The following is a 17,883-nucleotide window of genomic DNA, read 5'->3' on the forward strand; positions in this document are numbered from 1 at the left end:
AATATGTGGCCATGTGTTCCCAGATTTATAGACTACTGATGTGTCTGAGAAGTAATATGTGGCCATGTGTTCCGAGATTTATAGGCTACTGATGTGTCTGAGAAGTAATATGTGGCCATGTGTTCCCAGATTTATTTATTACTGAGGTGTCTTAGAAGTAGTACATGGCCAGCCATGTGTTCCCAGGTTTACAGACTACTGGTGTGTCTGAGAAGTAGTTATATGTCCGAAAAAACACATTCTCAGATTTACAGACTACTGATGTGTCTGAGAAGTAGTGATATGTCCGAAAAAACACATTCTCAGATTTATAGACTACTGATGTGTCTGAGAAGTAATATGTGGCCATGTGTTCCCAGATTTATTTATTACTGATGTGTCCAAGAAGTAGTACATGGCCAGCCATGTGTTCCTAGATTTACAGACTACTAATGTGTCTGAGAAGTTGTATGTGGTCATGTGTTCCCAGACTTATAGACTACTGGTGTGGTTGATAGGTGTCCATATTGTACACCCAAGATTTATAGACTACCTTTGAGTATGCTGTCATATGACTTGAATTCTATTTTGAGAAAGATGCAGACTTTGTTTACAATTCTGTCAGTGCTGAGGTTTTTACATAAACAAGTGAGACAGCATACGAACAAGTGTTATAATATGGGGAAGGGAGAGGTTGTGATGGAGAAGCGCAACTGGTGTGCATGTAGGATGCAAGCAACATGCTCTACAAACTGATCAGCTGATAAGACTTTGAACATGAATGTTAATGGCAAAACAGCAATCGTTTATCATGCAAACATATATACATTGAAAACAGCATGACAGCAACGCACCCTATGTACAGAAAAGGCACATGTATGTACAAGGCATCCAGACAAAGCATGCTGTATATAGACAGACAAGGCACAGCACATACAGAAGGCACCAATAATGTTTTGAAGGCACTTCACCTAAATTATAAACATCGATATGCACAGAGAAGACACCATATATCTATTGGCCAGGCACTGAAATTTTTTTCAGACAAGGCACCACACCTATAGATAAGGTACCACTTGAACAGACATGAAACCATATCAGTGGATAAGGCACTAGACATAGCACCACATGTCCAGACAAGGAACTGCATCAGTGGACAAAGCACTAACCCAGGCACCACATTTACCGACAAGGAACCACATCAGTGGACAAGACACTAGACCTGACACCACATGTCCAGACAAGGAACTGCATCAGTGGACAAAGCACTAAACCAGGCACCACATTAACCGACAAGGAACCACATCAGTGGACAAGACACTAGACCTGACACCACATGTAGAGACCAGGAACCACATCAGTGGACAAGACTCTAGACCTGACACCACATGTCCAGACAAGGAACCACATCAGTGGACAAGACACTAGACCTGACACCACATGTCCAGACAAGGAACCACATCAGTGGACAAGACACTATATACAAGGAATCACATCTATTGGCATGCAACACATTCCTTTTTACTGTGAAAAAAATATGGCCACCTCACAATAAGTCTCCTGTTTAAAAGTTTTGTGGAGAGTCAGTTCAATTCCTGAGAAATGTAGATATTTAGGTATGGATCAAACAGTAATTTGTGATATTAATATGTCTCAAATATCTTTTGATAATGTAATAGGTATCAGAAATTTTTAATGCAACCATTATATCTGTTATTGATAACATTAGAGGAATGCAGTTTTATTGTGACTTGAGACTGGAATAAAGAACAACAACAAGTTACACAAGACCACTGAGGTCAATCTGATGATGAAGTTGTCAAATTGTATTGTAACCCTTGTAGAATTGACTGCTGCACCAGTATTGTCAGCATGTATGTAATGCCTTTGTGCCTGATATCAAGTGATAAACTTCTATCTTACTTAAATAGGTTTTAGTCATTATATATCAAATGTGACTTTTAAATTTGCATGGTACACAAAGCCTTCCTAACCTATGGTACCACCATGTAAACGGTTTCTCTGGTTGATGTGTGCTTTTATATAGGGTAATATATAACTCACTAATTTGTATATATGCAGTTCTGACAACAATTTATGTATAGATATGAGGCAATTTGACATTAATTATAATGCGATTTTAATAGTCAACTGCTATATGTTGACAAACTATTGTTGTCTGTAGTCAGGTAGATTATAAAGGAGTTGGCTACAAGCATTGCTATGCCACATAATTACCACAAATCCTGTATCACCACCACAACACATGCTGCACATACTCAACAGATATATATAGCTAGTTATGCTACAGTTGCACATGTTGGCATGGAGATACACATGCAGAAAGTGACTATCATGCACTGCCTTGTTATGTGTCTTAATCAACATAGAGAAAATTACTCTACAGAAAGAGTCACGTAGTATAAACTGGTCTATAGTATTGAACTTCACATTTATCCAAATTGATAATACATAATACTTTCTATCTGACTGTGATCATGAGTTTAAGGTACTCTCCCTACACTAGTTCAGTGAGATAATTCATGTCTGTAGAATGTTGGGTGTTATACCCATGCCAAGCCAACATTACACAACTTTAAACAATTAGGATGGGGACTCATGGCTGTGTCATAGTGCCCTGCACGTGTGGTCCTGCTAACAAAGCATGATCCTGGAGTTATACCACCAAAACACCTGGTATTAGCTACAGCACTCATGGCAAAGATATTATTCATACTTGTACTTTTTAAAGTGCATCCTATACTGTTGTATCTTCTCCTTGGCATGATCCAGGTTGTATGTTAGGTAATGATATACATAAGCTGAGTTAGTGTATATTCAGGTAGAAATAGTTGATACTGTTTGTTCTGTGTTGAATCAATTATCCACAGTGAGAGTTATATACAAATCTGTGTGTAATTAGTGTATTGCTGAAAGCTGATTAAATCTGATGATTAATAGATTCTTAATGGGTCTGTTCTGTGGACAGGAATATTCCTCTATAGATATCATTTACTCTCTCTGTATATTGCATAAATTGCTTTATCAGTTTATTACTTGTACCTTTGTACTTTGAAGAAAAGGACCATGAAAAATTGTGAAAGCTTGTGTTGTCCAATTCCCAATCAAAATCATTCAGATTGAGATATCCTGGCCCATGTCCTGTCCTGACCTATGTTTGATTTTTTTTAAGCCCATACTAAAAAAACAAGTTATTTGTTGTGAAACCTATTTATCACGTCATTATGAATATCTTATGAAGTTGAAGTTGATGAGGTTATCAATCTGTGACATGGTTACGCTACATAAAAATGATGGGGCTACCCCATTGTGATTAGTGTCATATAGCAAATGTTAGCTATCTTTTTCCTACCTGAGGAAAATCAGAATACACCTGTGAAGTATGGGAGAAAGTTAGGGTTGTCACTAGGTGCTGTGGTGAATGGCTGCTGGGCTGCCTGTGACACTGTGTATTACACTTTGTAGAGAGTTGGGAATCCAGTGCCCTGTATCTTCCTTAACTCCACAACTCTCCTGAGTTATGTAGGGACGCTTGTCTGCAGCAGAAGTTCTCTAAGCATCTCTGATGATTGCGGCATGATGTCAGGGTGTCATATTCCTATAACTTCCAATGACTTGTGCATTGAGGGACTAACATGAAGTTGGTCACATTTTGGGATCTTCTTACACAGGGATAGATAACTGAGATCATTTTACTGCCTCTTTCTACACGAAGAGAACTGTTACTATAATTAAGCCCATACAGCTGCAGTTCAATAGAAACACTAACAGGTGCTCATCAATTTATTCCTGTATCAAAACTGGTCGGTCATATTTATTGAAACTTGGATGAAATGTGTTCTTGTTGATTTTTCAGGATGGATGCCACTATAGCCTGCTGTGGTCACACAAAGCCCATAGATCGCTGTGTGACGCGTCCACCGTGTAACTAGGGGCGGACAGGAAGAGCATGTCTTCTCTCAGTCTGGCCCATGCCTCCTGTAAGAAGCGCAAAGTGGTCAACGTAATTTTGTTGGACAAGGAACATATACAAGTCTACGTTGATGTGAGTAAAATAGAATTTTTAACAAGTAATTAAGAATACAAGTCCTAGTTGGTGACTTTCTAATGAAGTATGATATATGATGCATGTATCATGGTGAAAGTTAATTTCACCAATGTTTTATTCTATTATCCAGCATAGTAAACATCAGTGAAAACATGTGCAATTTACATTTAAATGGGAAAATAATCCTTTGGCTCATAATTACTTGTATTCCTTAAACATGTAACTGAATGATAATCTCATTCTATCGTTGACTATATTTCATTTGGTATATATCAATTTGTACTGATAACTTTTCAGCAAATAGCTATTCAGCATTTAAAGAGTTATTGTGAGGAACAGCTGTGAAGTTGATTCTAACAAGACAGATTATTAAAAATTATCTTCTGGACATTCATTCTCAATACTGTATATCTTTATCCAGCTGCCTCAGTATAAACAGGATTTTCTTACGTCAAATGTAGTCACAACAGTGTTCATTTATTATTTCATAAAAAAAACAATCAGAAACATCAAAAACCATTGTTCCGGAAAACAACATCTCTCAAAAATGTATTAACTGTGTAGACATCAGTGTGTGATATATAATTAAGGGATAGTGTGCTTGTTTTTATAAATATACTGGAGATTAGATCATGAATTTTTGTATTAACAGGAGATACAGTCGAATGTTAACATGACAATATTCATGATCTAATCTCCAGTTCATGTTTAAAAACAAGCATACCATACCCATTCTAAAATAAGCCGAGTCTGAAAATCATGTTGTTATTGCAATATCAATGAAATTCATCAAAAACCAATAACTGCACAATTTAGTTTGAAATGGTCCCCCACTTGGTCTTAGCCAATCAAAATGCTTCTTTCAGCCATTGATAACATAGAAGCTCCGCCCACTTTAAGTCATGATGTCAATAGATTCGGGTCACAATACCTTGTGACATTGTTTTATTTTTGGATTGAGAATATTACCTTCTGTAACGATTAGGTACAGTGTATTGTCTTTATCAACATTCTGACATTACCGACAGAGAAAAGTCATTTGAAATACGTCAGAAATACATCATCAACATACTCCTAACTTCACATTTCGTTGATACATTTAAGCATAGCATTGTAATACATTTCTCCAAAGTCAGTGTTGATCATATGCCTCGGCCACTAAGATGGTCACCATCTTGGGCTATTGTCAGATATCAGGAGTATATCAGGGTTTAGGTCCTGAAAACTATCAGATGAAAAACATTTTAATAACCATTGTTTTAGTATATATTTTTAATGGCACAATGTGATCACACTAACATTTTTCAACAGTATAGAGTATTTGTGTATGGCATGTCTACAACAACGTGATCACATTGAAATTGAATCGACAGGGTAGGGTATTTGTTTGTAGTGATCTACTACAACGTGATCACATTGAAGTTTAATTGTCAGTATAGAGTATTTGTAGTGGTCTACAACAACGTGATTACATTGAAATTTAATTGTCAGTATAGAGTATTTGTAGTGATCTACAACAACGTGATCACATTGAAATTTAATTGTCAGTATAGAGTATTTGTTTGTAGTGATCTACAACAACGTGATCACATTGAAGTTTAATTGTCAGTATAGAGTATTTGTAGTGATCTACAACAACGTGATCACATTGAAGTTTAATTGTCAGTATAGAGTATTTGTTTGTAGTGATCTACAACAACGTGATCACATTGAAGTTTAATTGTCAGTATAGAGTATTTGTAGTGATCTACAACAACGTGATCACATTGAAGTTTAATTGTCAGTATAGAGTATTTGTAGTGATCTACAACAACGTGATCACATTGAAGTTTAATTGTCAGTATAGAGTATTTGTAGTGGTCTACAACAACGTGATCACATTGAAGTTTAATTGTCAGTATAGAGTATTTGTAGTGATCTACAACAACGTGATCACATTGAAGTTTAATTGTCAGTATAGAGTATTTGTAGTGGTCTACAACAACGTGATCACATTGAAGTTTAATTGTCAGTATAGAGTATTTGTAGTGATCTACAACAACGTGATCACATTGAAGTTTAATTGTCAGTATAGAGTATTTGTAGTGGTCTACAACAACGTGATCACATTGAAGTTTAATTGTCAGTATAGAGTATTTGTAGTGATCTACAACAACGTGATCACATTGAAGTTTAATTGTCAGTATAGAGTATTTGTTTGTAGCATGTCTATAACATGGTACAGAAATTAATCAACAGAATATTTGTTTTGTGGTATGTCTATAACTTCACACTGAATAGCGCCTACAACCACAATGTCACGTTGATATGTATTAACAGTATATAAATAGTACTGGTTCAAAAGAAATGGTACATTGTTCATGAAATGACATAACTTAAAAATATTTCCTGGTCATTGTATATGGCACATTCATACACATGTACTCTTTTATCTTGTAGTTCAGTTTCTCGGTGCTTTCTTTGTAACATTATTAACACTAGAAAAGATTTTGATCAAAGTGTTTCTGTCGTGATACGAGAAAACAATGAGGAAGACAAGATAAAATATTCTGATTAGATTAAAATTATTTCAGATTTTAACAGGGTGATATGGGAAAGGAAATATAACACAAATTGGATAACAAAAGGGACAATCAATGAACATGCCAAAAGTAACATGGAAAATGTAGGTAATGTCTGGTAAAGGAAAGCAGACCTATTGATATTATTGAATAAATGCTGAGTGTTCTCGGTGAATAAATCATATCTTACAGAAATGTTCAAAAATGGAGGATTTAGCAATTAGACAATGCTGTAGTAAAAGGTATAAAGGGATGTTTGTGATTGTAATGCTTTGATGTAGTTGTTTATATCTCACAATTAGATACTCCATCTACCATCAACAATTCAATCACCTCATCCAGTGCTCAAAATGCAATGATTCAACCATCAAATTCATCACCACCAATTCATCATCACCAATTTATCACCATCAATTCAACCACCCAATCAAACACCAATAATTCATCCACCCAATCAAACATCAATAATTCAACCAATAATTCAACCACCCAATCAAGCATCAATAATTCAACCACCTCATTCAATACCAATAATACAACCACCCAATCAAACACCAATAATTCAACCACCCAATCAAACACCAATAATTCATCCACCCAATCAAACATCAATAATTCAACCAATAATTCAACCACCAATAATTCAACCACCTCATTCAACACCAATAATTCAACCACCCAATCAAACACCAATAATTCAACCATCTCATCAAGCATCAATAATTCAACCACCCAATCAAACACCAATAATTCAACCACTCAATCAAACACCAATAATTCAACCACCCAATCAAACACCAATAATTCAACCATCTCATCCAACACCAATAATTCAACCACCCAATCAAACATCAATAATTCAACCATCTCATCCACCTGTACTTCAAATTTATAATTCAATCATCCCATCAGCAATAGCAATTCATTCACAATATCTACCAGTAAGTTTAATTTTAATCTTCTATCAAATGGCAGCAATTCAACTAATTCCTCAACTAGTTGCATTGGTTCAATTGCTAACAACCACCATACCATACTCCATCCTCCCCTGTACAGGTAAACCACAGCCACCTCCTGGAGCAGTGAGAGTTATTTGGGTGAGGATGACTCATTCATAGCTTGTGTGTTCCACAGATAGAAGCCTTCTGTTTTTACTTGAGTACACATGTACTTGTAAACACTAGAAATAATTGGAAATCTGTAAAATTAACACTGACTGTGAATTGAGAAATGCTATGAGCAGTAAAATGGTAAGGACCCCTCCCTGCTGTCTGAGTGCAGGAGAGATGTAATTTGGGAATACAGAGAAAAGGAAAGCTACATGTCAGTTTTCACACCTGCACAGTTTGAAGTAGACACTTACACCTCGTAAACTGATTACAGAACTGAGGCAGCACCTTCTCAAACCCATCATGCTGGACAAAAAGCACTACTGTAAAAACTCTTTAAAACTTAACACTATATGTACTGTAAAACTTAATACTAATGTGAAACTTAAAATTATATATAGTATAAAACTCAAAATTACTGTTAAAACTTAACTTTACTGTAAAACTGAACTCTGAAACTAAACACTGTTGTAAAAATGAACATTACTGTGAAAATTTATAATTGATACCGCTGTAAACTACTGCAAAACTTAACACTACTGTAAAAAGAAATGATTACTTGTAAAAGGTAAACACTGCTGTTAAACTTAATGCTATTGTAAAAAATACTTAAGGCTTGTGAAACACACTACTGTAAAATTTTAAAAACTGAACTTAACACTACTGTAATACTAAACACTATTGTGAAACATATGGCCTGTAAAGCACCATGCAAAATGAAACTTCAGTCTTAAATGTCCTTCTACATTTCTTCACCACTTTTTATAGTTTTTAAGAAAAGGTACAGAAAAACAGTTGCATTATGATAAATTTCTATCTATATTGCTGAAACATTCAGAAACTGTACCGTTTTAGTGTACCTGTATGCTACCCTTCTCTTTACATCATTCCTGTTAGACATGAAATACAAATTTGTAAGGTTATCAAAACTTACTGTTCATTTGAAAACCCAATTTTCCTTTATGTTTATAATTTTTTATGTCTCTAGAAACATACAGATCAAATGTGTAATAAAAAGTAGTTAAACATTTTACTATAATCAGTGTGAATTACCTTATTTTGATTTAATCTACCATATTGTTCTGTTTATATTGTTATTTTCATAATCTTTAACAATTAAATTTAAGATTTGTTTTAGGTGTTTATAATAGATTTATATAAACCATCAGAGAGGTATTTATTTTTGAAAAAGGGACATGATTTGACATGATTGCCTAGATCTGGCCGAGGAGTTTTATAATTGTTGTAGATGGTGATAAGTAGATATAGTAATTTACCAACAGATGTTTCAGGCGTAGGGAGAGATTTCCATTACACCACACTACATCATAATTAAATCCTTCACACAACTATGCGGTTAATAGGAATCACATGTTCGTATATCACTGGTTATTTTGTAGTGAGGCAAAGTACAGCTCGTGGTTGGAGTTTTAAAAGACTAACTTTGACTTGTGTTAACAAGTGTCCTGGTTGATGGTTGATTACAATTCAAATAAAAGTACCAAGCTTTGATGTAGAGATAAAATTTGTGTATTACTTCCAATTCTAGAAATGACATTCATATGTGTCATCCTCTTAAGATTGCACTCAGTTTGGTACAGTCATATTTCAAAATCTGACTTTGAAACATGGTTATAATAAGAAGCTTTTTCAAAATCTAAAAAAAAAAAAAGATTTAAAGCTTTCTTGAAACACTGAAATATATAATCATTTGCCATCAATTTATGATAGATGTTAGTATGTGAATATTAATGAAATATTGTTCATTTCAATACCTTCTGTTTTTATTCTATGGCAGTAAAATGATGCTGGGGATAGGAGGATAGGAAGTGTAGTAGCAGTCATACACCAGCCAAAAGTTAACAAAAATAGATGTACCAGTTGAAAAATACCATTTGTTGTTTTCTATTTTCAGGTAAAATCAAAATTTCAGGATGTGTTCAATCAAGTGACAGGGCACCTGAATCTGCGTGAAACTGAGTATTTTGGATTGGCGCAGAAGAAAGGTATCATTGTTTATTGTGTCTGTGAACAAGCCGGCTTTAATTAACTAATCATGATCTTACACCAGAATGAGTTTTTGCTAAGAATTCTAATGTGTGTGGGAAACACTTCTCATGTTAGCTCTCTATCTCCTGGAGTGTTTTTATGGGGAGTGTTTTATGGGACGTGTAGTGCTGCAGAAGAAAGTAGAATTAGGAATCTCTGTCTGGCATGGTAAACATGACAGATGAATACACACTGAATCACTGCTAGGTTATATTTTACTTGTTTGTATTGTCAAAATTAATACCTTCCTACCCATATTTTGTAACTGTTCACAGCTGTATACAAGTTTAATTGGACAGTAATACGTAAAAGTAATCGGTCTGAATTATGTGTTGATATGTATATAAGCACAAAAATTTCTCGTCATCAGTGAGACATCTCAAGTGTTTTGTTTAATCCCTTCTTGGACAGTTTTGTATTTCTTAGAATGACAAGATCACAGTCTGTCCTGTATTGTGATTGTGTCTTTATACACGTAAAACCCAAAAATGTCACATTTTTAAAAAAGTCTACACACACATTGAAGGCAATTGTGTCCCCCAGAGATTCCAAGTGAAATTCTTGTTGCTGAAACTGTACACATAAATAAAACAACACACATAAATAAACGCGCCCTTTTTAAAATATTTGTTGTACTTATGACTCAATATGTTGAAAAATACACAAACAAACTCCACATTGAAGGCCCTATGTCCAGTACAGTTTAAACATAAAGGGAACCTCAGGGTACAACGGTCATGGACTGGTTTAAAGTCGGATTCGGATCTTGTACCCTGGCTTGTAGCATATGGAACCCTGTTGGGTAGGGCAATGGGAATAAACATGTCTTGATAATTTTTATACAGAACTATTTATTCAACACTTGCTAGAGGGTCAAAAAGCAAACACAACACCAATACCTGTTATCTTGAAATGTAGAATCTCAAAATTTTACTCAACACAAAACCATTCATACAACACAAGCATACAAACCAACTAAACATTATAAAAGCCCCCGGCCCCCACCCCCCCACCACCCCCATCCCATCTCACGCTTATATAAATAGTACTTCTACTCAAACTGCGGGATGTATATAATCGTATATAGGTTAGATTAGACACCTTAATTCCTCTCTATCTAAACTCAAGATGTAACCAGTTAGAATTAACACATTACTCCTGCTAAACACATAGCCTTAAACATAATCCAACTGTTCTACCCATGCATGTGCAACGAATCTCTCTGTGTTTAAAAACTTTAAACCTATCGTAGATATTCTCAGCCTATTATTACACTTTGTACTTAAATGTAACTTATTATGCGGAAAACCTCTCATAACCCCTTCTAATTCTGCACATTCACACAAATCACATATATAATTATGTAAATTGGTATAGTGAGGAGATGTATACAGAAGGAATGGAGTGGAATCAGAGAAAGCAATAGACATTTGTAAAGTGATAAAGAAGCTCAGTTAATATGATCGGAAAGGTTTCAAGACGGGACAACAATATAACAAGTGATAACTATAATTGCACCTCTACCAATCTAACCACTAACCACTCACCATAGTCCGATGGATGGGACTTTAAACGGTGGTCCATGTGGATTGTCTAATCTCCAATGCTAAAGATCTCTCTTTGGCTTTTAGAAAAAGAGTAGGTGTGATAACGCCAGTCCAGAGGTCTAGGGATAGTGTCAGTTATGTTTAAGGCGTTAGACTTCAAAATTACAGTAACACAAACCAAATCTAGATAGGCTCCCAACTCGTCCTTTCAGCTTCTGGACATGTTTCAACTACTAGAGTTAGGATAAAGTACTATTAGGCCCTGGAGCTATCTTCTAAAACTAGTATAATTAAATGTTAACTGCTACAGACGGTTCCACCCAATTGAGGGGGATGCAGGTCACCCCCTCACACAGCTAGAACACTGACGTTCGTCGATGAGACAATACCCGGACATAGGAAGAGGCACTGATACAGAAAACCTGTCAATCATTCAATCAATCAATCAGTTGGGTTTGAATGCATGTGACAGGCCTGTCTGCTTCAAAATGACCCGTGGCTCTTTACATGGTGATAAACCCATAAAAAAGTGTGATGTAACTGTACAAGAATTCATTTACAACTTATGAGGCTAAATACATGTGAAGAAGTTATATAAACAATGGTATACTGTAAATAAACAAATTGTAGCAGTAATCATATTTTACCACTTTTAATGCAGTAAGTATTGCACTAAAATACATATATGATATTATGATATATTATATGGCATTCATGATGGATGTAGGAATTCATCTTTGGGCTAAATTGACAAAAAGTGATAATGAGCTAACATTTGATTTTACCATATAAGGTATGTTAACAATATGTACATCTCTTCATATCAAATTTTGCCAAGTGTACCACCCCTCCATAATTTGTGAATATGATTTGAATTTGTAAAGATGTGAACCTCCTATCATTAAATGGGTAGCAGATAGTAAGGGTAGGATCTGTTGATCATGACCAGTGAAGGAAGTTCTAACAGATCAGTATTAAATACCTGTATTCTTTATAGTAATTTCATGCACTATTGCAGATGAAGCTTTTTTCCATTGATATCATAAGTATTTTCCAATTACTATGCATGACTAGATTTCAGGAATTCCACTTTATATCAATTTTATGTCTCTCTATTTGCAGACGGTGAATACCAATTTGTCACTCTGGAGGAAAAAATTCACAAGCAAGCACCAAAAGCATGGAAGTCGAGTCATGGAGAGGTAGTTATACACACAGATAATTTCCAACATATTAAAAAGTCATTCAGATTTCTGTTTGAAGTTTCTGTTGATATATATATCATTTAGGGTGGGTGTTGATTGACCTGGTTCTATGGTAAAGATAATAGCCACGTCTTTATCATATTATTGTATCATTACTTAATAATAGCTCTTAATACCTAATTACTAAAAAATGTTGGCTTCTTAAAAATCATATTTCAACATCAATATGATACATGACTGCCTTTGCCTGATGAGATGCATTATGCTATAATGTCTTCCTGTTAAATATACAGTTCCTTTAGATGAACTTTATTTGATGAAGGAGAAGAATAAGACTTAGGGTGTTACTCTTGATAAGGTTTTTAAGGTGTTACTTTTGAGAAGGTTTTTAAGGTGTTACTTTTGAGAAGGTGTACTCACGGAAGCTGTAAAGTTATGTCGAGTGTCAGAGAAAGTACTACAGCCTGTATATATTTAGGGTGTTAGGTTACATGAAACAATTCAGGACCTCTTCAATAGAGATCGGAATATCTTAATTAATTTTTGGTTGAAAGACATGTTTCTTAGTGGACTTTAACAATTAACAAGAACTCCTTTAATTAATGTCTGATCAGTGACTAGTACCTTACACAATTGTTAACAGAATATTGATTTTACTGTTAATTATTGTATTATGTTTCGTGTATATATGTTTGCATTTTTTATATTCATAAACCTACATAAGGTTATATAACGTTTACAGGGTTTTGATGCATTGGGCCAGCCTGTTTTTACTGTGTACTTCAAAGTGCAGTTTTATGTTGACCAAGTCGTCCTGTTGAGGTAAGATTAACCTGGCATTGCTGACGTGAAACAAAAGGTTATTTGTCAATGTCATTTGTACATCTATTAAAACAATCATTACTAGCTCAAATTGTGCAGGGTCTTTAATCAGCAATCACGTTTGATGAAAAAAAAAATAAAGTTTTATTTGCACTTCTGCTGCATGTTTTAGTAGAATTGCATTCATGACCATTACAGTCTTATAAATGACACTGCTGTGTGTGCTTACTACCAGTATGATATAGGACATTGAAGTCAGTTGGATCAGTGTCATTATGATACCATTCCTTCTATCTCTAGTTATGGACATATGAGGCCCATGTTTGTATGAACCACGATTTTCTACTCATTGCTTTTGTTTGAGATTAGTTTTTGAAATTACTGAATGAAAGATTAATCTATTCTGTATTCTCACACATTATACAACTGGCTTCGTTTATTTGCTGAAAAGAAAAACTAGTTTTCTCTCTTTCTAACCTATGATTGATGAACTTATTTTATGTAAGACATGCATAATGTCATCTTGCACATTTGAAGTTTGATATGACTGACAAAGATTTGGACATCTAGTACATTGTGTTATAAAATTTACTTGAATCATTTTACAATTATTGCTTGTCTTTACAGTTGTTATTATGGGTGAAGGTGTGAAACACTGCTGTATCAATGTATAAAACTTACATTTCATAGGGAGAATGTGACACGGCATCTGTATTACCTACAACTGAGGGAAAACATCCTCAACTATGACCATGTTTGTACGGAGGAGAAGTGTTTCCAGATTGCATCCTTTGCTCTCCAGGCTGATTTTGGCAATTACTTTCCTGACCGACATGGTGACGATTACTTTGACCCTAGGGAATACTTCCCAGCTTGGGTAAATAGTTGTATAAATTTAACTTTGTGTGACTATTTCTAGTGTAAACAGTTTGGCAAAGAATGACAAATTGTACTGATGGTGTTAAAATTGTATATATGTTCAAATGGTTATATGTAGGATTTATTTCTAACCTGTAATATTTTCTACAAGTATCTTATAGTATATAGATCTGATTTGTAGATGATCCAGCAGAGAGGTGGTTCCTATATACAAAAAAATACTCCACTTATACACCAAGATCTGCAAAATCTGACCAAGTCAGAAGCCAAACTACGATTTATCAAGGAAGCATCTCTATCTCCCGCTGCCCATAATCTCCACTTCTACCGCCTGCGAAAAAGGAAAACGGACAAACGATGGAATGCCTGGCTAGGCATTTGTGCACGTGGCATAGAGATTTATGAGGTAAAATTGGAAAGTAATCAATTCTGCTGTAGTAGTAATGAGAAATTTAAATTGAAGTTTATATTTGATAGATTTTCATCAGTAGCATTAAAGTCCATTGAGAACGGGTTAGACTCTGCATTGTTTAAGTGTATAGGGAACATATCACTAGAATAGTGAACATGGTAAGTGCAATGGCTGTAGGACCAACAAATTTTAGATATATGTGTGTACTTGTGATCCTGAGAGTTACATTATGGATAGAGATATTTTAATATGTGTGTGTTATCTCCCTTGTTCAGTCTACTGCATTGTATTTGATTTCAAAGTCAAAATTACAGAAGAATGTTAGTTAAGGATTGAAAATTTATGTAACGTTTTTTTCATTGTTTCAGGAACTTGAAGGCCATTTGAAAGATTTGATTTCTACTTTCCTGTGGCCAGACATAGGAAAATTATATTTTGATGTAAGTTGTTACTTACATTTTGTTTGTTACCTGTAGGAGACATTCTTTATAACAGTTTAATAAGTCTAACTCTTGTAGTCCTCTTTTTAAAATATAAATGATAATAATGATTACTTTCTATGTATTCATTAAAACAACATCCTATCTGCTACTGATTGTTTAGACAAAGTTTAGGTATGAAATGTGTGATTTATTGTGATGTAATTAACTTTCGAATAGTTTTGAAGCCGGAGAAAGTTTTGAAAAGAAAGTATCGTTGTTATTTTACAGAAAAAGAAGTTTGAGATTAGATCAGTAGGTAACCCTGCAGGGCGGAAGTTTACCTACTACACTGACTGTGATAACACATCCAAGTACTTACTGTACATCTGTCGCACCACACACATGTTCCAGATGGCCATTCAGTCCAAACTCATGGAAATACAGCACCTCGACGCAGAAGGTAAGATTGTTGTAGACATTAACCTCTGGCAGAAGTAAGATTGTTGTAGACAGCAACTGGCAGTTCCTAGCTCGATGTCTGAATGTGACATCTCAGAGCAAGTGTTTTGGTAAAATGGTTACTTTGAAATTTCATACAATTACTTAAGATATTATTTCTAGCTTTTCTCATTCATGCTTTTTATTGATCAAGCAATGTTCAGAACTTACACTTGTGTTTAGAATGTTACTAAGACAGGGGTGATAACTCTAAATTTCAGTAGTCAGACAGTAACTCAGTATATATTGATCATAAAAGAAAACAATTAAGATTGGTCAGATTGTTCTTAATAAGCTTATGGACAGTGTTACACCTCTTCTTGTCTATAGATTTCTAATTCTTAAGTCCATGTTTAACTCTGTTGCAGACAAAAAGAGATACAATGAAGCATACATATACAGTGACACAAAGGACTACATGGCCAATGGAGGTTCCTTCAGGGGGAGTTTGTCCCCTGCCAGCAAGTCCTCAAGTACCAACCCTCGTTACTCAGTCATAAGTGATGCCAGCTCCAACACCACATCTGGCATTGCCAGTGACAAGATGACCATCAGTTTTGAGGGGGAGGATGGTAATACTTCCTTCTGGAACTACATTCAGTATCTGTTCTCAAGACCAGTTATAGTCATAATAAAGAAAAGCTTTATATCAAAACTCAAAATAGTGAGCTTTTTGATAGATTGATTATGTTTGGAGATTCCCATGTACTAACAGCTAGGTCTTTTTGAAGAAATCTTTTGTTAACTGGTACAACCTAGAAAATTTGATGAATTTAATCGAAAAAGTGGTTAAACCTGTTTTGACATATTCTCCTTTGCAGTGTAATCAAAATAATAAAAATTGTATAACCTTGTTAATTCCTTATTTATGTATTCATATACAGATCCATCAAGAGAGATATTGATAGACTGTCCTCCTAGACCAATGAGCCGACTGACACCTCCTAGTCAATCCCGTTCCAAGTACTCAGTAGTGTCACGGGATGGTGTGTCTGTGTCTACTCTGCCAAGTAAGTATATGAGTGCTGCTCTACAGCAAAATTACATTCTGCATCGTATACTTTCACAAAGTCTCTCAGTCTCATACAGCCTACACAATGAATAAACACCAAATCTGCAATAGGAATAATTCAAGTAATTGAAAAAAAATCAAGTTTGCCAGAATCCCACATAGTGATCTCTTTATTAAACCTCCTGCTACTAGGGTAATAAGAACTTCCTATCAACTGAAGCTGGCAAGCTGTCTTCATCCTCTCCCATGTCATGTCTACCTTACTGTGACAGTTTTATATGTGAACTTGACTCCATGCAGTAACAATTTTTTTTTCTTTTCCAGACTACAAATCAAACAAGAATGGAAGTTCTGGGATGGAGGTGGGACCTACAGAATTGTACAAATCTTCATCAGTGGGACGTCCAGGTGGGTCTAAACCTGGAGACCATTCCCCATCTATACCACGTCCTCAACAGCTCTCACCCTCATCTAAACATGGGACAGACAAGAGGTCACCAGGGTCGTCATCTGTTGGGGCTTTCCCTCTTAGTGGACATCAGTCAGATATAGATTTCTCCCCATCAGGGGGTGAGGGGTACCGTAGAATGTCTCAACAACATATCCACCCGCCACAATTCAGCCCCAGGACAGTACCCATATATATGGCACCTGCACACACACCATCATCAAGTGGGGGAGCCCCGATGCCTGAACGTATCTCCTACTCACAGCCAGTCAGTCGAAGCACCAGTCGGGCAGACAGTTTCAAGGGCACGCTGGGCCAGTTACAAATACACACCAGTGACAGCCAGCTGCCCCATCTTCAGCTGGACTCTGGACTAAGTGACCAAATGATGGACATGTTTTCTGGCAATGTAAATCTAGCTGGTGCCTATCAGCAGAACCAGTGTGGTCTAGAGGCTGGCCTTCCACACAGGTTACAAATGTCCAACTTTATGCCCTCAAATCGAACTGTAGAATCCAGTAATGCCTATGTAGAGGGCAGTGAGATGACACTTCAAGCACATGAACTGTTAGCCCCTCCACCAATGTTTGCTGACTCGTCTGGCCATGTTAACTTAGGGGACTCCTCCCCTGTGTTGGACACAAGTGCTGTGTTAAATTTAGGTCAAGACCCCCAGGTGTCCCAACCCCCATCTGAACAAAGGCGCTACATGGAAACAAATCTGGATGAGGACTTAGAGGTATGGATACTTTTTAACAAAGTGCGATGAAGTTAATTGCTGTGATAGTACTTAATTTTATGCGAAAGCATTGATTAACTCAGAATATATTTTAAAATTTTCCATAAATTTTATAATCTTGCAATTGTTCTC

At 35.6% G+C, this 17,883-nt stretch overlaps 1 protein-coding gene across 2 annotated transcripts in view; it reads left to right on the plus strand.

Moving 5' to 3' along the window:
• Positions 1–17,883, plus strand: part of LOC132549086 (protein expanded-like) — a 36,371-nt gene that overhangs the window by 9,491 nt on the left and 8,997 nt on the right. The window contains exons 1-12 of one of the 2 annotated variants that reach the window (XM_060213001.1): positions 3,656–3,771; positions 3,857–4,045; positions 9,634–9,724; positions 12,437–12,516; positions 13,262–13,341; positions 14,032–14,218; positions 14,402–14,626; positions 15,001–15,072; positions 15,343–15,514; positions 15,921–16,124; positions 16,437–16,562; positions 16,889–17,751. In XM_060213001.1, coding sequence (XP_060068984.1) covers positions 3,950–4,045; positions 9,634–9,724; positions 12,437–12,516; positions 13,262–13,341; positions 14,032–14,218; positions 14,402–14,626; positions 15,001–15,072; positions 15,343–15,514; positions 15,921–16,124; positions 16,437–16,562; positions 16,889–17,751 — 2,196 coding nt within the window. In that variant the 5' untranslated portion in view covers positions 3,656–3,771; positions 3,857–3,949. Of the gene's footprint in view, positions 1–3,655; positions 3,772–3,856; positions 4,046–9,633; positions 9,725–12,436; positions 12,517–13,261; positions 13,342–14,031; positions 14,219–14,401; positions 14,627–15,000; positions 15,073–15,342; positions 15,515–15,920; positions 16,125–16,436; positions 16,563–16,888; positions 17,752–17,883 lie in introns of those variants that run through there. The other variant, XM_060213000.1, reaches the window with a different exon arrangement.

The sequence above is a fragment of the Ylistrum balloti genome, unplaced genomic scaffold, assembly GCF_031769215.1.
Source record: "Ylistrum balloti isolate Yb309-2 unplaced genomic scaffold, AGI_CSIRO_Ybal_v1 Utg370042, whole genome shotgun sequence".
NCBI classification, from domain to species: domain Eukaryota; kingdom Metazoa; phylum Mollusca; class Bivalvia; order Pectinida; family Pectinidae; genus Ylistrum; species Ylistrum balloti.